This window comes from Vombatus ursinus, unplaced genomic scaffold (assembly GCF_900497805.2).
Source record: "Vombatus ursinus unplaced genomic scaffold, bare-nosed wombat genome assembly UNPS02014801.1, whole genome shotgun sequence".
Lineage (NCBI taxonomy): Eukaryota > Metazoa > Chordata > Mammalia > Diprotodontia > Vombatidae > Vombatus > Vombatus ursinus.
In genome coordinates this window covers 14585004-14612910 of record NW_020954579.1, presented here as the reverse complement: position 1 = coordinate 14612910, position 27907 = coordinate 14585004, and the positions used below count along the sequence as shown (strand labels likewise).

Below are 27907 nucleotides of genomic sequence, written 5' to 3'. Positions count from 1 at the left end.
GGTAAGTAAGAGGTCTCTGAAATGTTATGAAAGAAAAGGAAGTTAAATTTTACCTTGGGGTAGCCCAGGCAAATCTTTCATCCCTGCCTGTTCACTTTGCTGATGCTTTCTGATAGAAGGTGATAAACTGGTTACTGGTAGAAGCAGTTTTAGAACTGTGATTTTATTTGAAGAGCTAAATTGACTTTGGTTCCACATGGAACAATTACTGATCCCCTAATCCTCCCTCTCCCTTGCCATCTTCCTAGCCAGTCTTGGCCCATCTCCCACATGCTAGAAAATTGAAAAGGCAGAGGCCTGGACACAGTAGATTCCATTAGCTGCTCTTCAGAGCTGGAGCAGAACGGAGCCGTGACATCTGGTGCCGTCTGTCTTCATTTTCCCCATGGCCTTGGCTCGAGGGTAGGCAACACAAATGGGCGGCATTCCTTCCCTAGCTCCCTGGTCCCCCCTGCACACAGCTGCAGGGCTGAGTGCTCCAGCTGACAGCCCATTCGCCCAGCAGGCTTGGGGAACAAAGAGAACGAATGGACTTGTGTGCAACAGTGGCTGGTGAAACCGGAAGTTTGTTTAAATCTCAGTAGAAACCGTGCATGCCTGCTCCAGGCTACCCCAGGGCCAGGTGTCTAAAGATTTGGGGGAGGACTGTTTCCTATCAGGCAGGATGCCTTGTGTCAGCCCTGTCAGCTGCTCTTCAATTCTCTGAGGGCACAAGGCTCTGCTCCTGCTTCTCTGGGAAAAACCAGCCCTGTCACAAGACTGTCTAAAGAGCACAACCGAAATCATTTTGGGAGACTCCAGCTACTGTGAGAGCATTAGGATCCAGAGCCCCTGTGCTAGCCCCTCCTTCCCCAAGCTGAGTAAGGGCTCTTATTGCTCACTAAGATGGTATCTGAAGGACCTTAAATGGAAACTTACTGAGGGTTCTACTCCCTGAATCCTGCTTTGTTGTGTTATTACGTGATCAAGAAACACTGACCCTGTTCTCGCCCCGAGGTGGTATGAAGCTCTGGCAGGCAGGGAGGCTGGCCAGATCCTTTGACCAGCAATAAGGAGTGTCAGGTGTTGAGATGGAACAGAGAAGCACAGTAATGTAGAAAAGCTGTCCCCTACTCTTCCCTACTCACTGCTTTTGATGCTATCTATGCCTGGGTAACTTAGCACACTGAATGTGGTGATCAGGAATACGTGGCTGTGCTTAGGCAAATGGATCTAAGTCCAACGGGTGCCTCAGAGGCACGGGGGAGGAGTCTGGCACGGTCTGAGGTGGTGCCATCTTTGCTGACGCCATGAGATGCGAGTTGGCAGACAAGTTGGCAGAATGCAGTAGGTACAGATTCCAGCATCTGAACCCTCCCTGCTCGAGGGCCAGAGTGATACTCAGGCTGTATAGGGTGTCATGCTATAGGAAGTTTTCTTCAGTGTCTCCAAGAAGAATTTCTCATCCTCCAGAAAGTCCCGGTCCTGTAGGAAGGGGTGCGTGTGAACGAAATCAGATCATACAGAATAGTCATGATGTAGCAAGCCTTTTCTCCTTGAGAAGAGAGAGACCAACTCCCTATTGCACATATGGAGGCAGGACCCTCGAATGGTCAGCTGGCCAACTCCCATCTGATACATTCCCCTTCCGGCCCATCTCACTGCACCTCAGAGAGGTGAGGACAACATCATTCACTGATTCTTGGGCCTGAGCTTCCCATTCTTCCAGCCTCACCTCTGTACCTTTATCTTTTTAGAAAATCAGAGCAAATGGACCTCTCTGCAGCTTAATGGGAATGAAGCCACAACTGACTGCCCAAAAGATTGCTGCCCGGGGAACATTCACTCACCTTCTCAGCCATGTGTTTCAGCAACACCAGTTTGGCATGCAAATGGGAAGGGCCCAGGCCTGCAAAAGGCTGGCTGCGTCCAGGAATGGCAATGGCAGGAGTGGTGATAGCTGAAAGAGGCCCATGGGAAACTATTAGAGGGGCCTCCTTTAGGCCCCAGAGCAGGAGGGACAGCAGAGTTAGGAAGGAACAGGAGGACTCCGTATATTCTCATTAGGGGTCAGGAAAACTAAATGGACCCAAGACTTCTTCCCTATTAAGCTGGCTGTGGATTGCCTAAATAGCTACTTCTCCCATATTTACTTTCCCAGAGATCAACTCATCAAGGTATCTCTTACTTCTGGGGCCAACTCACCATTCAGGCTGGAAGAATCTAGGACCTGGATTGCAGGGCTTAGCCCCACAACGGGAGAGGGAAGATCCAGTTGAAGATGATCCAGCTGCCGCCTCTGCTGAGCCAAATTCAAATTCTCCTGTTACCATCCCCCCAGAGAGAGAATGAGGAAGCTGTGAGAGTGCAGAACATCTTGTGCAATAAAGGCAGGGGAGAATGAGGAGACAGAGATGGGAGGTGATTTGGGTTGGAGAAGTGTAGTTAGCACCAACTCCGGTGGGAAATGCTGCCCGAGCTGACAGATGCCACCGTCACTTCAGATGTTTTGCTTGACCCTTTGTTTATGAGAGAAGGCTCCGAGGAGTTTGGGGATCTTGGGAAGGTTAGAGGCATCAATGAATGTGAAGCATGAACTAAAGGCACCAATGAGATTAGCACAAAGAGAGGAGGGGGGAGGGTCTACAGAGACAAGGGGCAAGAGAAGGTGCCTGCCTGGTGCAGCTGCTGCTCTTGCTGCCGGAGTCGTTCCTGCTGCTGCTGCACAACCTGGAGTCGGGCCTGGTGGTCTGCCTGCAGCTTGTGGGCCTCGAGAAGAGCCCTCTCTCCCTCCTCATACTTCTGAGAGGCCACCTGCAGACAGGACCAAGGGGCGTGTCTCTCCTCCAATAGCTCCCGCTGCCCCAGGGCAGACCCGCCCTCCCAGTGCACTGGCTGCTGCCCCAGGTGGCATCTCCCTGGCTTCCCACCTTGCTCATGCTCTCAACTTCCTGGGCTCGGAGCTTGATGCGCAGGGCAGCTGCGTTGACCTTTTCCTTCTCCAGCCTCAGTTCTTGCCGTTCCCGCTCCAGAATTTCCCGCTCGCCGGCCAACTGTTCCTCCTGAAGTCGCAGCTCATTCGCTCTGATCTTCAACTCTGCCTGTTCCTGTAAAGGGAGCATCCTTTATCTTCTCCAATCAAAGCCTTAAGCCCCCTTTTTTTTTTGTGGAGAAGGGACACCCTAGGGCCTCTCTTCCCAGTTCAAGCCAACTCTTGTGTCCTTTTCCCAAGCTGGTCCACCCTCAGAAAGTAATAAGCTATGCATCATACTGATTATATTTAGCAAAGAGCTAAATCTTCTGCCTATAGTTACTGATATGGGGCACAGACTGCCAGAAAGAAGGGCAGTCAAGTCAAGCTTAAGGCCTGGGTTAGATAAAAGTGGGGACGGGTCTGTCTCCTCTGAAATTCCAACAATTCTGCAGAACAACAGCACAAAGTTGAGGTCCCATACCTTGGCCAGACTGACGATTGTACCCTCTCTCTGTGAGTCCACCTGCAGGACACGCTCAGCCTCACGTTCTGCCCGCTCTTTGCTTAGCTTTTGTTGGGCATAGAAATCAGCCCACTCTGCAGCCAGCCGCCGTCCCTCCTCTGCACACTTGTGCATGACTGATTTCTGCTCTTCCAGTAAAGCATTCTGGGAAACAGGAAGGGGAAGTAGGGGAGGAGGAGGGCGTCAGGAGCCCCCTTGGTGAGATGGCCCTAGGTGACTGATGCTCAAGCTGCTCACTCACCTTGGCCCTCTCCAGCTCCTCCCGCTCCATGCTGAGCTGCTGAGTCATGACCCTCCTCTGCTCCTCCAGGGAACGCTGTGTGGACTCTGCCTTGGACTGCTCAGCACTCATTCTCCAGCGTTCCTGTAGGAGACCCCCAAAGTTAAGGGAAGTGTACCTTTCCCTGGAATGGGATCTGACCTCTCCCCAGGCCAGTCCATGCCCTCCTTCTGTGATCTGTCACAAGCACTTTCTCAGAAGGCCAGATAATGAACAGGAAGATCACTGGAATGGGATTCCAATGGACCGGTTACCAAGACGTAAGAGGAAGGAAGGGGAACCTTTCGTTTCTGGCCTGACTCTCATGTCTTCCTCTGCATTGAGACTAACTTCCATGGAAGTTGTGACATACAAATTCTTTCAGAAACGCATTAGGTTAATGATATCTGAAGACCGGTGCTATCCCTGTTCCTACTCCTTCCCCCTTCATCCCCATCTTTCTGTGCTCTGGTGACCCTCTATTAGTCTAGCAAAAATACTCTTGATTGTTAAATGTTACACAGAGGGATAGGTGTTGTCCATTCCATCAAGGAACTTGAAATGTAGTCAGGGAAACAATACTAATACACAGAAGGCCAACAATAAGAGAAGGTTATGGAGCTATATGATGAATTGTAACACTTGTGGCGATAAATGCAAGTTTTAATTCTGAGGACAGAGAGATCAATGAGAATTGGAGTAGATGAGAAGACTTGGGAAATGAGGCCTCTTAGAGGATGGATAGACTTTGCATAGAAGGAGAAGAAGGAAGTCATTCCAGCTTAAGGGAGTGACATGAAAGAAGAACAGAAGCAGAAACAAACATGGTATGTCTGTGAGAGAAGCAGAGGTGAGTTGGACTTAAAAAGAGAGAGAACAGGTTGGAGAAAGAAATAGGAAATAAGTGGAGATATAAAGGGGAGCGACAGATAATGGAGGGTCTTGGCAACTAGGCAGAGAATTGAGATATGAAGTCACTAAAGGTTCTCAAGCAGGGAAATAGCATGATGAAAATCATGTTTAGGGTTTATCTGAAGCCTATATACATGATGGACTGGAGCAGGGAGGGGCTGGGCTCAGGGAAGCCAGCCAGGAGGCTTGGAGTAACGAAGGCTTCCATCAAGGTGGTAACAGTGAGAATGGAGAGGCAGGGATGGACACAAGAGTTCCAAAAACCCACCTGCTCTAGGAGACGGCTCTGCTCATTCAGTCGGGCCTCCATCTTCCCAATGATCTCATGTAGTCTGTTCCTCTCACCTTCCATGTCCCGCTGCTGCAGAGTCAACCTTTCCTGCAGAGCTGGAGGCAATGCCCGAGACAGTTACCGCCAGATACTGATTTCCAGATTGACCCAGGGCACATCTCCCTTATTCCCAGGTGTTCTGGGTCAGTTGTGATGGTGTGTGGAAACAGGAAGCCAGTACCTTGGAGTTGCTTATCACGCTGACGGGCCCCTATCTCTAGCTCTTGGGAGTTGGTATGGTGAGTGGCTTCCACACGAGACGAGAGCTCATTAAGGCTGAAGGAAAACTTCTCCATTTGTTCAATAACCCCATTGAGGGACCTGAGAGAGGGAAGGCATAGCTTTAGGCTACATGATCACAGGTGACCAGTGCTTATGGCACTGTACAGAGAAGGCTACAAGCAGGAGTGGGACATGGGGCATACCGGGTATGGGAAGTAGCACTTGTAACGGCATCAATCTCCCGGTCTTTCAGTCGCTTCAATCTTTGTAGCTGCTCCTCGTGGTCTTTTCGTATCTCTAGGATGGATGCCCTGAATGCCAAGGAGAAAACCATGGGAGTAAGGGAGGGGAAAGCTTTTGGCTTTACTGTCCTAGGATCTATGCATAAAGGGTAGCTTCCTTGGGAAGAAGTGTATATCTTCCTTTATCCTTATGATATATGCCTCAATGTCAGATACCTTCTGGTATTTATATAGCTGTTGAGCAAAGGTTTCACTGCATAGAATTAAAAAGTTAGGTAAAGAGGGATGAAAGTAGAGGAGGTCATCAGAGAGGACAGGAAGATAATGGTGCACCCCATATCCAATTTGTTACCAAGGTATGTCGATTTCACCTCTGCAATATCTCCCTATATTGCCCACCCCTACACCCCCTATCTCTGACACCACAACCGGGGTGCAGGTCCTCATAACCTCAAGCCTGGAACACTGCAGTAGCCTGCTGGTGGGTCTGCCTGCTTCAAGTCCCTCCCCATTCCAGACCATACTCCATTCAGCCACCAAAATGATTTTCCTAAAGCATAGGTCTGATCATGCCATCCTCCTACTCAATAAACTTCACTGGCTTCCTAATTGCTTCCAGGAGCAAATGCAAAATGCTTTTTGGAATTCAAAGCCCTTCAGAACCTAGCCCCCTCCTACCTATCTAGTCTTCTTACACCTTACTCCCTGACACATACTCTTCAAACCAGTGATACTGACACTCCAATGTCTCAGTTCCAGAATTTTCTCTGGCTGTCCCACATGCCTGGAACACAGCTCCCTCCTCTGTTCTGACTACTGACCTCCCTGGCTTCCTTCAAGTTCCAACTAAAATTCTACCTCCTACAGGAAGTCTACCCCAACCTCTCTTAATTCCAGTGCCTTCCTTTTTTTTTTTAAAATTCCCTTCTAATTTGTTTTATTTACTTATTTTTTTGGTGAGGCAATAGGGGTTAAGTGACTTGCCCAGAGTCACACAGCTAATAAGTTTCAAGTGTCTGAGGCCGAATTTGCAGTGCCTTCCTTATGTTATTTCCTGTTTATCTTGTATATAGCTTGCTTTGTATATGTCTGCATATCCTCTCCCCCACTAGAATGTAAGCTCTTTGAGGGCAGGGACTGTCTTTTGCCTCTCTCTTTTTGTATCCCCGGCACTTAGCCCAGTGCCTGGCATGTAGTAGGTGCTTAATAAATCGACTGATTGAATTTGCAAAACTGAATGCCCTTAAATGGCCATGTCAAGCCCCTCTATTTCTTTCTCACTCTTTTCTTTTTCATTAAGAAAAACAGCATCAGCACCATATGAGGTCTAGATAGAATAAATCCCTTTCAGAGTTCATCCTGGTGAAACAGTTGGAAGAACTGTATACATTCTGAGATTCCAGAATTAGCCTGGGGCTAGCACTATCTCAACACTGGCACATCAGAAGGGAAAAAAAAGCAGACTGTGAGCTCCTTGGGCACAGGGACTGTCTTTTGCCTTTCTTTTTATCAATACAGTTCCTGACTCACATTAGGAGCTTAATAACTGCTTTCTGACTGAGTAGGAACCTAAATATGCTACTAGTCGGAAGTTGTACACCTTGGGCTTTGCTATAGCTTACAGCTGAATTTTCCCTAAGGGGAGAGCCCTTTCAGGCCAGCCTTCCCTAAATTCCCCATCCCAGGCTTGCCCCTTACCTCTGCAAGCTCTGGAGCCTCTCCATCTCCTGGTCCTTCTCCTGCTCGGCAGCAGCAAGGCGTCGCTGATGTTGTGCCTGAAGCTCAGTTCGGGCCTTCTCGGCTTCCTGGCAGTGAGACAGATACTGAGCCGTCAGCTGCTCGTTCTCCCTCTGCAGTCGCTCTTCTCGCTGCTGGTACGATGTCTCCAGCACCTTGATCCGGCTCCTGCCAATAACACACAGCAGGCTGGACTCAAAGGGGGGACAATCTAGGACCCAGATTGGCACTTCAAGTCAATAACAAGCATTTATTAAGTGCTTACTATGGAAAACGCTTTATTATATTGTTTGGAAACCATATTATTATACTTTTTATGCGACTAGAGATTATTTGAACCCAGAATGTCACCGTGACCTCAGTAACTATTCAGAAATATTGGAAATGGCTACAAAGAATATTCTGGATTCCCCCAGGTCCTGGATCCACCCACATTTCTGCTTGGGTCTGTTCATACAAGTCTAGTTTGGGTTCCACCAAAAGCTTGTGTTTTGGGTTCCCCTTATGTTTTGGTTTTACCTAAATTTTATTGAATGTTTATATTTACTGATATCCATTTCAATAACTTTGCTTTCAAGCTGCCCTCTTTGCTTAACTGCATAGGTGTGGTTTACGTACTGGTGCCCTTGTTAGAAACCCTATATAATATAAACCTCCCAAAGCCTGGATGAGACAGCTACCCCCTTTCTGGCTTGCTCTCCTCTGCCAAATGACCAAATAAATTTCTAAAACTTTTTCAGGTTTTGGGGTTTATTCTTGGATAACATTACTATTATTATTACTTGGATAACATACTTGGATAACAACCAAGTTGGCTGGTTGTCCTTCATGCACAAAGAGGACCAAAATGACTCCAATATGTTGGGGTCAAGGAACAGTGCGTCCAACTGCGGCTGATCAGACCAATATGAGCTCGGAAGGCAATACCACAGGCTGGGCACAAATAATCCATATGAACATTTGGAGTGGAGATAGCCCTAAATTTGTGCCTCTCACATTTCTTTTGAGCTATTTCAATTATGCTTTGCTCATGGAGCACACCACCTTCCCTGATGAGGGCATGCCATACTGGGTGGTCCACGTCACACAATCAATACCAAAGTTCTTTTTTTTAGACATTGGGGTTAAGTGACTTGCCCAGGGTCACAGAGCTAGTACGTGTTATGTGTCTGAGGCCAGACTTGAACTCAGGTCCTCCTGACTTCAGGGCTGGTGCTCTATCCACTTCGCCACCTAGCTGCCCAATACCAAAGTTCTTAAGACAGACCTTGAGAGTGTCCACATATCAGCTTCTTCTAAAAACCATTATGAGCGCTTGCCCTATGCGAGTTCTCCATAAAATAGTCTTTTTGGCAAGCTACGTTAAGTGCTGGGGGTACAAAGAAAGGCAAAAACAGTTCCTCCCCTCAAAAGGCTCATAGTCTAACGGGGGAGACAACCTACAAACAACTAGGTAAAAATGAGACAAGCAGAAGATAAACTGGAGATAATCTTAGCGGGGAGGAACCAGCATTAAGGGGGACTGGGAAAGGCTTCTTGTGGAAGATGGGATTTTAGCTGAGATTTGAAGAAAACCAGGAGGCAGAGACCAGAAGGGAGAGCATTCCAAGTATGGGAGAGCTCTCTAGAATTTTTTTAAAATACTGTCAACTTAGTTTATGGGATTAATATTAAAATCCAATCCAAAACTGGGGATGGGATTTCATCTGGGTAAGCTAAAGAAATCTAGCAAGGCCTCTTGGGACTTGTGTACTTAGGTTTACAGGAGGGTGAAGACGAGTAGAGCAGAAAGTAGGCAGGGACACTTGGATACCTATGTGCACTCTCAATGAGCTCCAAGTCTGCCTGGTGCCGTTGTTGTAAACTTTCAAGCAAGATGTGCTGCTGAGTTTTCTCTAGCTCCAGCTTCCGTACCTGGAGAGTGTTGCATCAAGGAGGAAGGAGAGGAAAGATATTTCTCAGACTTTCATTTCCCCTTTAGGTCTCCTGTTGCTTTGTTTTTTACAATTCTCCTGCATACTTGGTGTTTGTATCCGTCTGACTAGCCCACTAAGATCCCTGCCCAAAATGTCCCCTCTTCTCCTGGCCCTCCAGCCCACCCTTCACCTGGGTCTCCAGTTCTGCCTGTCGGGCCTGACTTTTTAACAGCTCCTCTTGAAGTTCTGCTGTGCCACATTGCAGCTGGGCCTGCGCAGCCAGGATCCTCTTCTGATACTCTCCTCCTGGCAGCAAACTCAGGGCCAAGCTCTCTGGAAGTAGGCCCTGCATGGGTCAGAAGAAACCATCAGCAGGTTAGATGTGAAACAATGGAGAAAAACCTGGCCAGAGATAATTGCACCCCAACTCTTCAGCAGCTGGATAGCCATTCCAGACCTGATCTGTGGACAGCCTACTATTCATCAAAGTAGAGAGACCATGACACTCACAGCCACTGCCTCCTAGCAACTTAACTAGCTTGGTTTGAAAATGGAATCATTGCCTGTCTCTGCACCAAAGGGGAGGCTTTAGTCTCCTTTCGCCTCTATCCTCTGTAAAATGCTTTGGATATCTAGATAAGTTGCCAAGTCTTAGGGTCAGGATGAAAACTCCTGATACCGAACCCTTCCATAGGGCTCTTAGACTACTTAGATCAAAGGCTCTTAATCTGGGGTTTGTAAACTTAGATGGGAAAAAAAATTATTATTTATTTTTTACTAGTCTTTGGGTTCCTTTGTGATACTAAGTATTTTACTTTTTTTGCATTTACAAACATGACTCTAAGAATGGGTCCATAGGCTTCATGAGATTGCCAAAGGGTCCGTGATGTAAGAAAAAGTTGAGAACCCCCATTTATACACAATATAGATTGAAACTCTTCCTTTGACAGCATCAGGAGAGTTGGCAAGAAGCATCACCAAAGTCTTTTGGGACCTTCTAGTAATATAAGCAAATTTTTTCCCCTTAAAACAAAAAATAAGAAAAAGATCCATTTGTCAAATAAGGCAGATGCTACCTCTTCTCACCAGGCCTTTGAGGCCCTGGAAGCTCTGCTCCTATCATTAGAGCTGCCTCTAGGGATATGTTGTATGGGTTCTTTGCAGCGCACAGCCAACAGTGGCTGGCTAATTCAGGAAATGTGGATTGGGGATCTGAGATTGGTGAGGTAGAAAAGTCTGAGGGTGGAAGGATACTTTCAAAGTGAACTGGCCAGATAACTGTAGCCTCACTTTATGGTTGGCATTTCTAACTGCTCCTATCTAGATGGTAATTGTGTCTCCCCTACCAACTTTGGCTCTATACTAATGCCCAGAAATGTCTAAGATGGGAGTTCTATAAACACCAGGTGATGTTTCTTCCTTAGAAGATTTTTTTTGGGAGTTAATTGGGGTTAAGTGACTTGCTCAGGGTCACATAGCTAACAAGTGTCTGAGGTCAGATTTGAACTCAGGTCCTCCTGACTCTAAGGCCGACGCTTTATCTACTGTGTCGCCTATCTGCTCCTCTTAGAAGTTTTTGCAGGAAAACATCTGAGTTAGAAAGAATTTCCTTAGAAGAAAAAGACTGAGGGCTCTGAATACCTGTTTGCCTATTCCTCCCTACCTGTACGGGCATGGAAGTCCCTGTTAGTTCTTGGGATCTCCGGAAACAAACTGCAAGGTCTGAAAAATGCAACAAGTGAAAAATAAGTAGCAGCTGAAAAAAGAGATCAGAGGTTTGGGGACCGGTGTCTCCTGGATACCCAAGGGAGAAATTAGTTTCAGGGAAGATTCATCAGGGGCCATTATTACAAAGGTACTACAGATGATCCCCAGACACTTACTAACAGCCCATGGTTCAGCTTCCACGCAGGAAAGAAAACCTACTAGTGCTAGCACCTTCTCCAGGAAGAGCGTCTCTCTTCGGTTCAGCTGCAGGAAGTACAAGGGTAGCCGGTGTCTTGGGGTGGGCATCACTCTGGGGAACCCTAAGAGACATACATAGAGATTGGAGGTGGGTGGGAAGGGGAGTTGGAACAGTACCTCCTCTATGCACAGGGAAGGAAAAGAAATCTCTCCTTTAAGGAACAAAGAGAAGGGAGAGGGAAAGGAGCTTCCTGGAGAGCCCTGAGAACCTAGAGTGACGTGGGTATGGGACCAGTTGTGTTGATGTACGAGGGGAAAGAGGGAACGTGGCTTTGGAAGGAGTTTGCTCCTCACGAGTCCCAGTTCACTTGGAAGTCTAGATAATTACCGGAGGCAATATAAAGTATTCTAGACCAGTACCAAAGTTCCAAAGAAGTAACTGAGACCCTGGCACACTTCTCCACCCCTGGCCCCACGAGCTAAAGGGCTTGCCACATCTATGTGCCAACCTCTGCAGACAACATGGTCCCCTATCACCCAAGAGCCCTGGGGGTAGACATACCCACTGCCCCTGGGACAGGCAGGTGCATCTTCCAGTTCTGTCCCTGGGGCTCCTCTGGCAGCTGTTTGCTCGGGTCCTTGAGTACCTGCAACAGGTTGACTGAAAAAGGCCAAATCATAAGGTAAGGACTACTGGAACTTCAGGCCTGACCACAGAAGGCTCCTTGGTGGTTTTCCCTATCCAATGGACAGCCTTTCATTTCCTCTGCACATGGTACCATTAGTTCCTTCAAGACTGTATCCTTGGGGTTCATGGACTTTCCTCCTTTACTTTATTTTTGTGATGTGGCATGCACAGGGGGCAGTGAAAAGCATACAAACTATTAAGATGAAGGAATGTAGGGGTATGAACTACAGTTAGAATAGGTAAATCCTTAAGTATTTGTTTAGTCTCATGTGATTCAAGTCAGTTGCAGCTGGTGGGTAGTCAGGAAGACCTGAGTTCAAATCCAGCCTCAGACACTAGCTGTGTGACCCTAGGGAAGTTACTTAACCTCTGTTTGCCTCAGCTTCCTCAGTAAACTGTAAAATGGGGATAATAATATTAACTACCAAGCAGGCTTATTGTGAGACTCAATTGAGATAATAATTGTGAAGTGCTTGTAAGCACAGTGCCATATAAATGCTAGCTATTATATGATTGGCTTCTTTCCCTGATAGTTCACCTCACAACTTCTACTCCCTCAATCCAAGGCCAGAGCTAATTTCTCTCATCTCAGGCCTGAAAGATACTGGCTCCTTTTTGTTTGGCCCTCAGCTTCAGGCCAAAATTGCTCTCTCTGAAGCCACTTAATCCCATTATATGGTAATGTCCCTGGGCCACTCACAAAATTTCCCTGAATTTTCATCTCTTCTTTTCAGGGTACACAGCACCCTCCTGAGTAGCCTCTACCCTCCTCACAAACTGTCCCTCCCAGAATCACCACCCAGGGTTTCCCTCTGGAGTCACAATCCCTTTGGGCAGTCTGGCCGATCCATATGCTTACTCCCTGAACCTTGCTCTAGGATAGACATCTGCAGTTAACAGGAGCACATCTACAACTCAATTGTATTTTAATCACTGCTCTAGCTAGCCCGAGTTTACTCCCAAATCTACTCAGATTCTAGGGAAGGTTATTTTCCTCATACCACAAGGGAGTTTAGGCAGGAGTTTCTATCAGGAACCCAGCCTGCTGCCAAGACAGAGAACTCTTTTGAGGATCCCTCTACCTCATCTTCATATGTAGGAATAGAGGTGCTATGTGGTTCCATTGACCCTGATTCCTCTGCCTAGATAAAGCCCTAAAGATGAAAGGCCTTCTGTATATTTTCCCCAAGGTTCTACCTATAGACTCAAAAAAGGCACAGCATGATAAGGCAAAGGAGCTGAAGTCAACAGACCACACCTGATTCATGCTCCTGGGGTTTTCCACCCCGCCTGGGTGATGATCCCGAGATAATTAGCTTGCAGTGTGCCGGCCCAGCTCCCTAAGATGCAATGCACAGTCTCCACATCTGTACCTGACGAAGAGAAGATCTGATGTTTTGGTAGGGCTCAGGCCTTTAGAAGTCCCAGACTGCTCCTCTTTAGCTAAATTCTGAGATTTTTTCCGAGACAAGGCATGGCTTAGCCAATCCTCCTCTGGTTTTTCCTCTGATGTTCCTCGACTGGGAGACAGGCTGGGTTTGCATGGGAGAGTTGTAGCATTGGCAGATGGCTTCATTCCCGATCCAGGCAGACTAGCCGGAGCAGAGTGCCGGGCTGCAGGACTAGGTCCTGAAGGTGTAGCCACTGCTGAGCCAGCTCTGCTGGATACTTTGGAGGGAGATGGAGGGAGCATGTCAAAGTCCTCATCCTTGAGGCCCAACCAGTCAGCTCCTCCCTTCCCAGTATGAGCAGGGCTGGCTGTGGCTGGTGTACTCTGTTTGGAGCATTGCTCTCCCTTGGGATTGGTGAGACTCTCTGCTGAGAACCTGCTTCAAGACAAGGGCATAAATAAGAGCAAAGGAGAGAGGTCTGTCCCATGGTCTGCTCTGTTAACCTTTGCCAAACAGGGCCCAGGTTCAAGTACCCAAAATAAATAGTGATGTATTGGTGTGGGTCTCCTAGCTACCAAGCCACTGCTCATCCCACTATACTAGGCTACACCTAGAGGGCAATGATTTTGTTATCTCAATCTTCCATAATCCTCTAGAGAATGTAACATAATATAGTGTGGGGGTTCTTAACCTATTTTGAGGCACAGACCCCTTTGGCAGTCTGGTGAAGCCTATGGACCTTCTTCTAAGAAGGATGTCTTTAAAGGCATAAAGTCAAATATATGTGATTATACATGAAATACATTTGTCAAAATACTCAAAAAACAAGTTCACAGGCTCCAGGTTATAAGTCCTTGGCGTGGTGTCACACAAGGCTGGTTGATTCTGACAGAAGCAGCAAAAGGCCTGAGAAAGGTTATTTCTCATGGGATGCAATGCTTCAGGGGCCCCGTCAGGTCCGTACCTACCTGACAGACTGCCGGCGGGACTGTCGGCTCTCAGAGGAGGAAGCCACTGTGGGCTGGTAGGCTCCAAAGGCAAAGTCATCATCTCCCCAGGGATCTTCTTTGTCTGTGAAACAAGGAGCCTATAGCCATGTCTGGGATGGCCCTCCCTTTCTAACTCTAGATGGGTGTGGGGTCCACTTACCAGGCTGTTTTTGGTACTTCTTATCCAGCCTGAACTCCCGGAGCTCCCCAGTGCTTGGTCTCTCCAGGAGTTTGGAGGCAGTTCCTCGTCCCAGTAGCTCATCCAGTTTAGTTCGAGCAGGACGGGGCCCATCCCTGACATGGTAGAATGACAGAGGCACTTCAAAAACATGAATTACTTCAAATAACTGTCTCCTCCCTCCAACTCCATGCCTCTGTTCTCTCCTTTATATGAGGAGAAATGCTGCTCAGATGTGTGCCTCTCAGCTCAGAAGAGTGCCTTACTGGACGCCCTTTTCCTGCTTCCGCTCTGCCTTCGGACTGTCTCCAAACCCAAGGGTGGCCATGAGGTCATCCCCATCATCAAACTTCAACTCCTCCTTCTTTTGAATGGGAGTGTCACCAGGAGTTGAAGAAAGAGAGGTACCTAAAAAACCAGAACTCTGGGTAAACAATAGCAAAGGCAGTACACGCAGGGTCAAAGAAGTGCAACCAACAATCACTGCCACAGGAATTTTGAGGAGCGAGATCACTAGGGGCCAGAAGCTGGGCTGCACAGAAGATGGGAACAAGACCTGAGCTGGGCCTTAAAGAAAGGATGTGACTGAGAAAAGGGAAAAAGAAGGGAGGGCATTAAAGGCACAGACAACACTATGTTGAAAGACTGGGAGGTGACAACATGTGACAATATGCATTTTGTGTTCAGAAAACAAAGAGAACAGGTCATCTGGAATGGAAGAATTTCCAAAGAGGTGGTTCCCAACCCATGGGCAAAGGACGCTCTGGAAGGCAAGGAATTACTGTAGGAGGTTCATAAATCCATTATGTCTACCAAGCATTGTCATTTTGAACTTAATTTGGCCCCTACAAAATAAGTAACATGATTCATTATAAGAAACAAGTCAAACTACCTTCCGTATACTGATTAAATGAATCTATTATTTTTCATATGTATACACATCACTCAAGAACTACTCAGATAATAACTACAAATCACTCTTTAAAGAAATAAAGAAGGGGCAGCTAGGTGGCGCAGTGAATAGAGCACCAGCCCTGGAGTCAGAAAGACTTGAGTACAAAGCCGGCCTCAGACACCTAACGCTCACTAGCTGTGTGACTCTAGGCAAGTCATTTAACCCCAATTGCCTCACCAGAAAAATAAAGTCATCGTTAAAGAAATAGAAAACAACCAGAAGTACATTCAATGATCATGGCCAGGCCATGCCAATATAATAACAATGATGACACTATCTAAATCAATTTACATAGTTACTGCTATACCAATTAAATTACTAAGGGATACTTTATAGAGCTAGAAAAATAATACTTTGAAGAATTTTGATTTGAAGGACCAAAGGTTAGAAACTCAAGGGAAATAATGAAAATAAAGTAGGAATGAAAGGAAATAGCACTTGCAAGCTTCAAATTATATTGTGAAACAGTTTAATTATCAAAACTATTTGGTATTGGCTAAGAAGTAAAAAAGGAAGTCAGAAGAATGGATTAGATGAGAATGAACTAGAAACAAGTGAACTCAACAACCTGGTGTTCAATAAATGTGAGAATATAAATTACTTGGGGGAGAACTCCCTATCTGACAAAAACTGCTGGGAAAATTACTAAGAAATTTGGCAGAAATTAGGTTTAGAGCAATATTTCACTCTATAAACCATAGTAAGCTTAAATTGGACACACATGACTTGAATGTTAAAGATTCTACAATAAAAAATTTACAAGAGAATCAGATCAGACACCTTACCAAGCACAGTGAGGGGGAGAATTCATATCTTAATAAGGAGAAATTCAATCACAAAAGATAAAACAGATAATTTCAATTATACAAAAGTGAAAAGTGTTTGCATTAACAAAGCCAACACAACTAGGATAGAAAAGGAAACCGCTGACTGAGAAAAAAAAACCAAAAACCCTCTGCATGAAACAATTCTCATAAAGGTGTGATACAATATATGTATGGAACACTAATATATAACAATAAAAGCTGGGGGGCAGCTAGATGGCACAGTGGACAGAGTACCAGCCCTGGAGTCAGGAAGGCCTGAGTTCAAATGTAGCCTCAGACAATTACTAGCTGTATGATGCTGGGAAAGACATTTAACCCTGACTGCCTCCAAAAAAAAAAAGCAAGAAAGAAAGAAAGAAAAGAAAAAGAAAAAAAGAATAAAAGCTGTCCCCCAATGGATTGGTGGTCAAAGGATATGACAAACATATGTAGATGCTGTTGTGATTAATACAATACAACTCTGTTGAAAAGTAACAGAAACCTAATGGAATTCATGACACAATGCCTAAAATTTTCTAAAAGAAAAGTAGCATTAGAGAAGTACAGATTCATTGGATTAGTTTCAGACCCTCTGCCCTGGGTGGGTTCCTCCTAAGACAAAAAAAATCTATACTACCCCAGCCCTAACTTTTTGGTTGGGCATAGAGAAAGGCAGGCAAGTAGGCAGGTATCCTGCCCACCAAATTCACCCTCCCCAACCTCATTCTGGTCTGCAGGACCTGTCACAGCCACATGCTCACATGCCTTATGCTCCAGCCATTCACGTTCTGAAAAGCCTATCACCTATCCATTCTGGCCAGGTGCCTTTTATTTTTGTCTTAGGGTTTTGCTTGGGTGGCTCCCTTCCCCTGGGTTGGGCTATGTCTTTAGCATGGGAGAAGCCTGGCCTGACACACCCTGCTACCAGCTAAACTGCTCACCCAACCAGAACAAGTGGTCTATCCACTTCTCCTCTTACCTTGATTTTTAACTATGGTAGTGCTCTTCTCAGGGACTGTTGTACTCTCATTCACAGGTGGCTTCTTGGCAGTTCTTTCCTCTTCATCAGAGAGAAGCCCTGCCAAGGGGTCCTCCAAATCTTTTGGCCAGAAAAGAAAGATGAGATCAAGTTTCAGGGAAATTTATGAAAATCATGCCTTAACTATGGAGAGTCATGCTCTTAGCCTTCCCTTAAGACTTTCAGATGCTTAATAAACACAAATTGTTACTAAATTCTAGGAGACTGCTGTTTGTTAAAATGGATTGTGAATAAAGATGGGGAGTCAGGTGGTTCCCTAATTGCCACTTCAATATGAATATACCATACTCTCTAGTACGCAGTGAGTTTATATAATTTGTAAGTTACAGAACTTGTAACTCACAGCTCAGGTGACAAGACACAAATGTAACATGAAGGGAAAGGTGACTTTTCTAATAATTCATAGACATCTCTAGCTTGACCTGAAGCTCCAAAGTCCATGATCTCGTTTTGTAATTAAGTCTGTAAAATTTATCATCCACACAAAATCTGATTGCCCCCACCCCCTACCCCACTGGGGTGAGAATAAGATCTTTGACATCAGTCTTTATTCTACATCATCTGGTGTATATTGTGATTTGCTTCAGGAAAGTAGGCAAATGTCTATTGCTAAGTTGGCCATACTCTCAAAACTAAATAGGCCTTAGGAGTATAATATAGGGACTTGTGGTACCATCAAAGGAAAACTTCTTGTATGGGCGCCCGGCGCTCCCAGTCAAAGGCACAGGCTTCTTGGTGGAAGTGTTCTCTCCTGCAACAAAGTATGGGAAGTAGAGTCATGCAGTTTTTGTTGATCCTCATGGTCTCCCATGTATCCCATGTCACCCAAATAGCCATGGGCTTCTGGAAGGAAGGATATGAAAATGAGCATTTCTTTGTAGGCCATTGACAGAGCTGACTTATGGTCTGTGGGAAGCCGGCTCACCTCCATCCAACTGTAACAAGATTCTCCAGAACAACCTCGAGTCTGGGAGCTAATTCCATGAGCCTGGAGACAAGAATCTCCAGATGAAATAAAGATTCAAAAGAAATTCCATAATATAATGTTCCACCTTAACCTAATTGGGTTTTCCAGGCCCTGCCCAACTAGGGCTCAGAGGGGCCAGAGTAGTCCTGGAGAGAAGGCAGACTGTGTCTACACACATTCTTGGCTTTTTTTTTAGCCTCATGACCCCAGGGTAGAGGACAGTATACTCCCCTAAAAGCTTTTCCTCTTCACAAAGTCTGTATTCTAGACAAACAAGAGCAAAGATTTAGAGCTGGAATGGACCTCAAGAGGTCATTTAATCCAACCTTCTCATCTTACAGATGAGGAACCTCCAAGGTACAGAGAGGGTAGTGACTTGTTCAAAGTCACACAGGTAGTCACAGGACTTGAACCCAGGGCCACTGAATCCAAATCCAACACTTGCACCATACTTCTTTCCTAGTTGTTCTTTTCTTGCCCTTGTGTACTGTATGGTGCCTAATGTTTGCTGAATGAACTGAATCAAGTATACAAAGACAAGGAATCTTTAAGCCAAGCTTCTTCCAAATCTCTAGTCTTTACAATGGATTCATAGAGTTACTTCCTGCTCACCTCTCTCATTGGCTATTAGTTTTCCTGTAGATCTAGAGAAATCACCAGGAAACTCCTCTTTTCCGGAACCTTTTGCAGCTGTCTTATTACTAGTTAGGTTAGACTTCTTCAGGCCTAAGAGATCAGCATCCATGTCATCCATATCCTAGAAAATCAGGAGGGCAGGGAGGGATCCCCATTGGAGTGCCGTTGGTTTTCATTAGGCAAAAGCAATCAATTCATTTGGCATTCCTGACAATGGCTTTGGGAGTTATTATTACCTTCATTTTTCAAATGGGGAAAGAAAGACTTCAATTAGGGGAATGCCCTATTATAAGATTTGTATGCTAAAAGATGTTCATAAGACTCCAAGACTTTGAAAGTTTCCAGTCTCTTTCTTAGCACTGAGATCCCCATTGAGAACTTCCACAGATTGTGGATTAGTTCTTTTTGGCTGGCTACCGAATAGGAAGAACCGCATGCCTATTTTCGTCGGCTAGAGGAGACTGGCTTACAGCTACTTCTAAAACTCTCCATTTGCACTACAAATAGGAACTGAAATAGGTGTATCATAAGCTAATGAGAAGAAAATCCTGAACAGGGGCAGCTAGGTGGCCCAGTTGATAGAACACTGGTCCTGAAGTCAGGAAGACCTGAGTTCAAATCCAGCCTCAGACCAAACACCTGACGCTTACTAGCTGTGTGACCCCAAGCAAGTCACTTAACCCCAATTGCCTGAAAAAAACAAAACAAAAAAACCCTGAATAAATGAAGACTCTAAAATGGACCCCTTAATGAAAAGTTACCACTCACAAGTAACTAGGACAAGATAAAACCAAAAGTCATAGTGGACTTTGAGGTATTTTGCCTGGCAGAGGGCAAGGCAGATTGGATTTAACTACTAGTTAAAAGGAAGGGGTATTCTTGTTTTAATAATGTTGTCTTCCTGGAGGACAAGGTGCCTAGATGACAAGAAGATATGAGGGAATACGTATTAATTTATCTTTGAGAGGGCAGGATCTGTTCCTAAGAGGATAAAAATTCCAGGCTGACCCACGTAGGTTTTTGTCCTCAGAGACAATGCTGTGAATAAAGAAAAGGAGCTAGAGAATTTTTTTTGAAAGAGTAAGACAGGAAAAGAAAAGATATCCAAAAATGTGATCAGAGGACGAAAATTCCAAAGGATGGAACTCAAAGGACATCAATTGAAATAGGAGGTCAAATGGCTACTATGGGGGGAGTTTTTACCTGAAACCAAAGAGAGTAAACCTAAGGCTGGTACTAGAAAACACCCCTACTCCAAAGACTTAGCCTGGCTCTCCATGAGGACAGTAGTCCCAAGGGTCAGGGCTAGATAAAGGGGCCTGCTGAAATAAAGGAAAGTGAAAACAAGGAACACAGAAAAAAGTTATTTAATGCTTTATACATGGGCCAAGCTGGTTGAGTGATACCAGATTACACAGTTGTAATTTACCTTAGTCTTATAGTTTGGGCTATAAGATTCCCTTAAACTGGTAAAGCTTACTTGTGCACTTGAACAGACAAACATACTCACTGCAGTGGGCAAGCAGTAGGTTACTAATGAACATGAGGAAACACTATGATCCCAGGGAAGCAGTCTTTGGAGGAAACATTTTCTCCCTCTTTGTTTCCTAGTCAGTAGCAGTGAAGTTACCCAGGGCAAATGGCACAGCTATCAGAGTCTTCTACCTTGGGACTGCCCTATTTCATCCCAGGCTAATAGCCGCTTCTTGGCGCGCCTGTCTTTACCAAAGGCCTGATCACTATAAGCTACTAGGTTTCTGGTAACCTCCATTTTTGTAAAAGAATATCCTAGCATTGGGAAGCCTCTCCACACTGAGAAGGTCTATTTATACCCAAAGGTATAAATACCTAAAAGGTCACTGCCTCTGTCAGGCTCAGCAGAGCTTTATTTTGTTTTATACAAAAACCCCTCAGAAATACAATTAAAACTGAAGAAATATTTTTTAAAATGGAACGAGAGCCCCCCCAAAATCAGTTCAGTTCAAATTTTACTTTTCTCCTAAGACTAAGAAATGATGAAAATAGTTCATTACCTTCAGAGACTGTAGCAAAGCCTGTGGGTCTGCATCTGAGATATCAGAAAACTGAGCTCCCAGGAAACGAAATATGTAGAAGGACATACATTAATAAGTACAGAAATATCAACTCTAGCGTAATATCACTCTAGATGGTACATAGAGAGCCAAATAAGATACAAACAGGTCCTCTCTTGGACCCAGTAGCCTCTATGCCTTTCTATTCTTTCCATGCAGAAAGGTCATTATAACCACAAGCACTCAGAGGCTCTGCCAATTATCACCTCCACGGCTGGGCATGATTCTCAGTATTCATGGGAAGCATGCAGCAGGAATAAAATCCAAGGAAACCACAGATTCATGGAGTTCCATTGATTAGCTGAACTTTCAGTGGAAAGGAAAGTTCTTGGCTTTGGGTTCACTAAATAGGTTTGGAGTATTACTTTATTTTAAACATAAACTAGGCACTGTGAGGGGTTTAAAAGCTTTTCATAGTCATAACTTAGGTCATACTAGTCATCACACACTGGTCCTGGTCAACAAGCACAGAGGAACAAATGGCAGTGACCTCGGTCTGTCTCACCTCAGCATCTGCACCTGCCTGGGCTGCCATGGTGTTGAAGAAGTCATCTTCCAGAATGGACCTGGCAACAGAGTTGGAGAATTACAAATAGATGGATTCCCTTACTGCAGCTTACAATTCCAAGGAAGGCAGAGAAGACGGAGGTGCAAATAGCTTTCAACAATTGCTTCTCAGTAAGAGTCAAAATTTTAGCACTAGGGGGGATTTCAGAGATTATCTAGTCCAGTTCCTGACAATTTTTTGGTATTATATACATTCTCGTAGCCTAGTGAAGTCAATGGACACTTCAGAATAACGTTTTTAAATGCACAAAATTCAGAGGATTATAAAGAAAACTAATTATATTGCAAGTTACTAAAATAAAAACAAAACCAAAACCAAACAAACAAGTTCATGGATCCAAGGTGAAGAACTCCTGATCTAGTCTAATACTCTTTTCTGATAAAGAACTTGAAGCCCAGAGACGTTAAGTCATTTTTACCTTGATAAGCAGTGGCAGAAGCCAAACAAGGGCACAAGTATCCTCACTAATGTCTTGATATTTCAACGAACTAACAAGTACAATCAGCAGGGATGGGACGATGGGAACAGAAGCAAAACAAAGAGGAAGGTCAAGCTGGCAGCAAGAAATGGTTGATAAAAATGGATGTCCAGAGACCAATATTGACTCATTCTCACTTTTTTCTGGCCCTCGAAGAAAAGCCCTGAGATGATCCTAGGATATCCCTGGTATTTGCAACTTGTTGGAGGGGCTTCTCAGGTTGTATAGCTGAAAATAAAAATCAGGAGTCATGTGGTTGCCCCATGAAAAGGGCCCAGGGTCAAGAGATTGGAAATTTCTATCACCCCTATACAATCCTGCTGTGGGAGGACAATAAGTACATGCCATGGTCACTACAGGCATATCCTGAGAATGAAGTGACTACATCTTTTAAGTGATCAATTTATATATGTGGGAAAGGAAGAAAATGGAAGGAGGGAGGCATTATAACTAGAAGGATTCCAACACTAGCCCTCTGAGAGCCAATGTAGGGGTGGAGAAAAGGATCTCATCACTCACCTGACCCCACCTTGAGGAAATGGAGGATTTGTGGATGCTCCAAGTTATAAGGTCAAATAAGGACTCCCTTGCTCTAATGGCCTGAGTGGTACAAGAGTCACTGATCTACTTCTACATCCCAAAGGAAATTTTATTTGAATTGGAAGGACTGGAATGCACTTCTTCCCCTAATGAACTGAGATTTGGGCTTCTGGTGACTATACCTAAAATCCTTCCAATCCAGAAGGTCACATTCAGACACATTGCTAACTGACTAGAAATTTATTGAAATAATTCTGAATTGAACATGGTTGGATGGGCTCTGGGACCAAAGAGAAAAGTAAGGAAAAAGGAAGACTAACTTTTTTGGGGAAATACCAAGCCCAATCTAATCCAAAAGAAAACCCAATAAAGGAACATTTACTGTCATCATCCAAAAGGTCACCAAGCATATCATCAATCGAGCCTGGAACAGAAAAGGGAACATCATGAACTCAGAAGAACATTGAGGAGAATGTCTTTTACAAGAATCAAATCAGATACATCCTGAGATCTAGTTAAAACTCCCATGAAACTCAGGACTGAGGCTTAGCCTTCCCCTTTATTCCCTATAATCCTGTTGTCTACCAGTCAGAACACTAAATGGGTTTAAAATTAAATTTTCTGAGGATTGGGGGAATTAATGTTAGTATGGACCTGCATAATTTGGGTCTCTATTGCATATAATTTTAAATCTTCTCTTTCCCAAGCCTGACACATTACACCCTCAATAGAGGGTTTTGATTCATATTTTAAAGGAGGAAAAAGAAGCCATTCACTATGAGCTTCCCTACTTTAGACCTCAAAAGCTGTTTCTTGGCATCATCTTCTAATCTCTTCTCCCTAATTCTAGTTTCTGATGAAGTGGCTTTCACCTTGTTAAGGCCAATTATTCTATCTGTACATCTGACTCCCCATTCTGACTCCTCAGACATATTTTCCCTTCTCATTATCTCTCCTCCCTCTCCACCCCGACTCCAAACATTCTATCTCTTTAAGCTTCAATTTTGCTGCCTACAAACATCCCTAGATCTCCCCCATCTTTATAAAACCTTGCTTGACCCCCATTATTCTCCTCAAGCTCTCAGTTTATATCATCTTTTTCCACGTCCAAACTCTTGGCAAAGATTGTTTACACTTGTTGCCTACATTTTCTTTTCTCTCACTCCTCAAACCCTTCCAGTTTGGCTTCTTTTTCTTTTTCTGGCTGGGCAATGGGGTTAAGTGACTTGCCCAGGGTCACACAGCTAGTAAGTGTTATGTGTCTGAGGCCGGATTTGAACTCAGGTCCTCCTGAATCCACAGCCAGTGCTCTATCCACTGCGCCACCTTGCTGTCCCTCCAGTTTGGCTTCTGATCTTATCACTCAACTGAAACGGTTCTCTCCAAGTTAGCAATGATCAGTGATCTCTTAATTGCCAAATCTGATGGTCTTTCCATAATCCTTATCCTTCTCGATTTGTCTGTGGCATCTGAAACTGCTGACCTCCTCCTGGACACTCTTTTCTCTGGGTTTTTGTGACCCTACTCTCTTGGTTCTCCTCCTGACTAATCTTCTCAGTCTCCTTTGCTGGATAATCAGTGATATTCTGCCCCCAAAGCTGTCCTCTTCTCTATATAGTCTCTCTTGATGACCTTATCAGCTCCCATAGATTCAATTATCATTTTTACACAGATGACTCTAAATATCTGGCCCTCACCTCTCTTCTGAGCTCCAGGCCTATTTCACCAACTGTCTATTAGACGTTTCCCACTAGATGTCCCATCTTAAACTCATCATGTCTAAAACAAAACAATATTTTCCCCCTAAACTCACCCCTATTCTGAACTTCTCTAGTTCTGTCTGTATAATCAATAACTGAGGTACACCACTTAAAATCATCCTCAACTTCTTACTTTCCCTCATGATAATAACAACAATGATAATAGCTAGCATTTCGATAGCTCTTTAAGGTTTGTATAGCACTTTACAAACACTATCTCATTTTATCTTCACAACAACCCTAGGAGGTAAGTGCTATTGCTATCACCCCCATTTTACAGATGAGGAAACTGAGGCAAACAAGTTAAAGAACTTGTTCAGGGTCACACAGCTAGGAAGCATCTGAGTCTGGATTTGAACTTACGTCTTCTTGAGGCCAGGCCCAGTGCTCTATCCACTGTGCCACCTAGCTGCCTAGCTCATCCTTCACATGCAAATAGTTGCCAACACTTGCTGATTCTATTTCCACATATCATTTCCTTCTCTCCATTCACTGGGAATTCCAGTTTTTTATGAGGGATCTGATAAAGTCCATTCTAGGGACAGGCAAGATGCCTTTATTTCAATCACCTTCTACCTTTCAATCCCAAACTTCCTTAGACCTTTAGGCAAAGGGAAAAGTATTTGCTCTATGTGGGCCTCCCCCTACCTACTTCCCATCTCCTATCTCCACCCCAGCCATACCACTGTGCTGGTTACACAGCCAAATCAGAAGAATGTGCTTTTGTTGCATTGGTCTCCCTCAACTCTGGATCTCTTCAAAAATGCTCACTTGCTCATTTTTTATTTAAATATGAAGGCTAGTGAGGCAGGATAAGGGAGTAGATCTCTAGCAACATCATGGCTCCTGTTAGCTCTAAGAAAACATCAAGATGTCAAAGTTATTAAATAGGTGTCCTTTTTGAGTCTTGTAGGGACTCACTTTTCAGGCCTTTCTTCATTTTTGTGGCCTAAATGGAAAAAAAAATTCATATTAAAACAATTAAGCAATGAATGGATATTACAATTTAGGAGACAAGGAGTTGGGACTTATCTTTTGGGCTGAGATAGCAGGACAGGGATAGATCTAGGCCTCTCTTCAACACAGTTAGTTTTTTGTTATATAACTAGAGAGCAAAGAGGCAGAACAGAGGACCCCATTAGATTGACTAAATTGACAAACAAAGAAAATGACAAATGCAGACGGGGCAGTAGAAAAACAAATGCTTTAATATACTGTTGGTGGAGCTGTGAACTGGTCCATTTATTCTGGAATGCAGTTTGGAACTTTGCCTTGAAACTTGTACATACTACCACTACTAGGCCCCAGAAAGATCAAAGCAAAAAAGATTCATATGTCCAAAAAACATATACAGCAGCTTTTTGTGGTAGCAAAGAATTGGAAACTGAGAGAATGCCTATCAACTGGGCAATGGCTGAACAAGTTATGGTACATGACTGTGATGGAATACTATTTTACTGTAAGAAATAATGAAGGGGATGGTTTCAGAAAAATTTTGGAAGACTTGTATGAACTGATACAAACTGAAGTGAAAAGAACAGCACAATTTATACAATAACAACAATATAGTGAAGACAAACAACTTTGAAAGTCTTAGGAACTCTGATCAATACAACCAATGGTTCCAAAGGACTGATGATGAAACATGCTATCCACTTCCTGATAGAGAAGTGATAGAACTGGCATGCAGATTGAAACTTTTTTTTTTGAGGGGGGGACATGCTTCATGCAGGAATTTGTTTTACTTAACTACACAAGGGTGTATAGGGTGGGGAGGGGCAAAATTTGGAACTGAAAACAAATTAAAACTGAATAAAAAAAAGAACAGAGGGCTCTTTATTATAAAGCTTTCCTATTTAGTTTCCTAGGATGACCACATTCTGCAAAAAATAATTTTGTATTCACTAGCCAACAAAGACCATTATGGGAACTAGCTAGTCTTTATTCCTTACTGCTTTCCAACAACCAAATAAGCTACCATCCCACAACAGTATTTCATCACAGTTGTGTATCATAACTTGTTTAGCTATTGCCCAGTTGATAGGCATTCCCTCAGTTTCCAATTCTTTGCTACCACAAAAAGCTGCTGTAAATGTTTTTTGGACATATGAATCTTTTTGCCCTAGTATCCCAGAGCATGCAACTGTATCTCCACCCCAGAAATTAGGGAAAATGCTTTCAACTGAACAATTAAAGGCTCAGAAATCCTTGCCTTAATCAGAAGTATCAATGCTTCCTTCCCCTGTTCCCAAACATAATGATTCTACTTTTGGTACAGCTCTGGCTCCCTTTCTCTCCCAGTCCCCCTGATTCTTTCAAACTATATAAGAGTATCCTACCTACCATCTCAGGGCTCCTGGGACTCCTGTCAACAGGGTCTTTTTGTTACACAGTTCAGGTGGTTAGGTCTGTGACCACATCATGTTTAATCTCCCCTAATGAAGGAAATCGGTGTCAGTACAAAAGATGTTCAGGGTTTCGGCTAAAGACTCCTCCCTAATTTAAAGATAATTTGTTATATGAATATCTGCCTTTATAGTGTGGAGTTGGAAGAGAAAAATGCTGTTTAAAACCAGCATGTCAATAACTGGCTGGGGAGTAAGTTCCATGGACATACAGCTAGTTGATTTCTAAAATCAAAATGCACAAATGTTTGGATGAGAAACAAAAGAGCAAAACAGCAAGTACCTACATGAAGGGAGGATGTCTGGTATCACAGACCATACTCCTCCTTGGACGTGATATCTCTGTGGCCTCCCTGTGTGAAAGGAATGAGCATAAGGGTGAGAAGACAACTTTGGCAACTCTATATCTACCTTAAAAAAAAAAATTTGTTGATGGCTTTTTGGATTTAAGTAGTCATTGGGGGGGGGGGGGGCAGGGCGGAAACATCCTCTTTCCCTCCTGATCGAACCCTCCCTTAAGACAAAGAAAAAAAACAACCCATCAACTATAGACCACCTCTAACAATGTAAATAACGTTTTGTCCTAGGAATCCCTACCTCTATATTGAGTGGAGGGAAGTATGTTTCATTATCTGTTGTCTGGGACCTTCAACATCTCTTCTCCCATCAGATGTGGCTGCTTGGGTTCATCTGTGTATCTTTAAGGATTGGTTTGCCTTATTTATTCATTCATTTATTCCTTATTTCATCAACAATTCGGAATAAGGGATAAATTGAGTGATGCAAAAAGACTTAGAGAAAGGCCTCTGGCTCACTGGGTGGATCTTTTTTCGGAGGCTTTGTGGCATGCATGGACTAGAATGGCATGAGGTGTACAAGGGCGGCTATCTGCCCCGTTGGAGGGACTACCCACATCGATGACATCACAGCTCCACTGGCGTCCAGGCTGACCATTCTGCTGGGCACCAGAAGGCGGGATAGGGTCACCACGGTCACTGGGACACCCCCTGCTCCCCCCTCCCTGGCGGTCCTGGGTCCCAGGGTCACCACCTCACCTGCCAGACAGGAAGGACCACGTCCAGGGCCTCCCCTACACGCCCGAGCTCCACCCCCAATCCCGGCCCGCCATCCTTGCAGTCATCACTCACCGGTCCCCTGCGACCCTGACCTCCCCAATTTAGGCTACCCTGAAGTACAACCCTCCCCACACACTACGGCGGAAGGCCCCACTCCCTCCACCCACCACCGGTCCTGGCGGGCCGCGACTCCTCAGAGGGTGCTGGCCTCTACCGCGGCAGCCAAGGTCCTCGGTAACTAACTTCCACTATTGGCGGGGCACCGCCTCCGCAAGTCACCCTGGGAAATAGAGTCCAAACACCGCCCTAGTCAGGTTGTGGGGAGCCGAGATAAACTA

General features: G+C 44.7%; 1 protein-coding gene across 12 annotated transcripts; it reads right to left on the bottom strand.

The window, feature by feature from the left end:
• Positions 1 to 131: 131 nt before the first annotated feature.
• Positions 132 to 27818, bottom strand: FBF1 (Fas binding factor 1). Of its 12 annotated transcripts, XM_027872773.1 has the most exons (33): positions 27737 to 27818; positions 27091 to 27191; positions 26781 to 26846; positions 26432 to 26523; positions 25121 to 25193; positions 25010 to 25037; positions 22711 to 22752; positions 21926 to 22016; positions 21248 to 21308; positions 20683 to 20733; positions 18626 to 18770; positions 17720 to 17797; positions 16987 to 17106; positions 14513 to 14654; positions 14229 to 14362; positions 14048 to 14150; positions 13062 to 13517; positions 11563 to 11661; positions 11022 to 11122; positions 10759 to 10817; positions 9286 to 9441; positions 8993 to 9093; positions 7141 to 7347; positions 5404 to 5511; positions 5160 to 5299; positions 4916 to 5034; positions 3718 to 3840; positions 3435 to 3620; positions 2910 to 3086; positions 2656 to 2793; positions 2185 to 2302; positions 1830 to 1939; positions 132 to 1464 (listed from the first exon to the last, which is right to left on the bottom strand). In XM_027872773.1, the coding sequence occupies exons 6-33, from the start codon at positions 25026 to 25028 to the stop codon at positions 1381 to 1383; spliced, it is 3468 nt and encodes a 1155-aa protein (XP_027728574.1). In that variant the 5' UTR covers positions 25029 to 25037; positions 25121 to 25193; positions 26432 to 26523; positions 26781 to 26846; positions 27091 to 27191; positions 27737 to 27818; the 3' UTR covers positions 132 to 1380. The 12 variants fall into 12 exon arrangements, with proteins under 12 accessions (XP_027728574.1, XP_027728572.1, XP_027728575.1 ...); XM_027872771.1 differs by lacking the exon at positions 25121 to 25193 and having other exon boundaries at positions 26777 to 26846; XM_027872774.1 differs by having other exon boundaries at positions 25010 to 25193; positions 26428 to 26523.
• Positions 27819 to 27907: the final 89 nt, after the last annotated feature.

Excerpts from the sequence above, each read along its gene's own strand:
- FBF1 (XM_027872765.1), bottom strand. The coding sequence starts at position 24,820 with ATGCAACAAAAGCACATTCTTCTGATTTGGCTGTGTAACCAGCACAGT. Across the intron at positions 3,841-4,915 it reads AGAGCCGTCTCCTAGAGCAG|GAACGCTGGAGAATGAGTGC; the intron begins GTGGGTTTTTGG and ends GGTCTCCTACAG. Across the intron at positions 1,465-1,829 it reads TGAAACACATGGCTGAGAAG|GACCGGGACTTTCTGGAGGA; the intron begins GTGAGTGAATGT and ends CCCTTCCTACAG.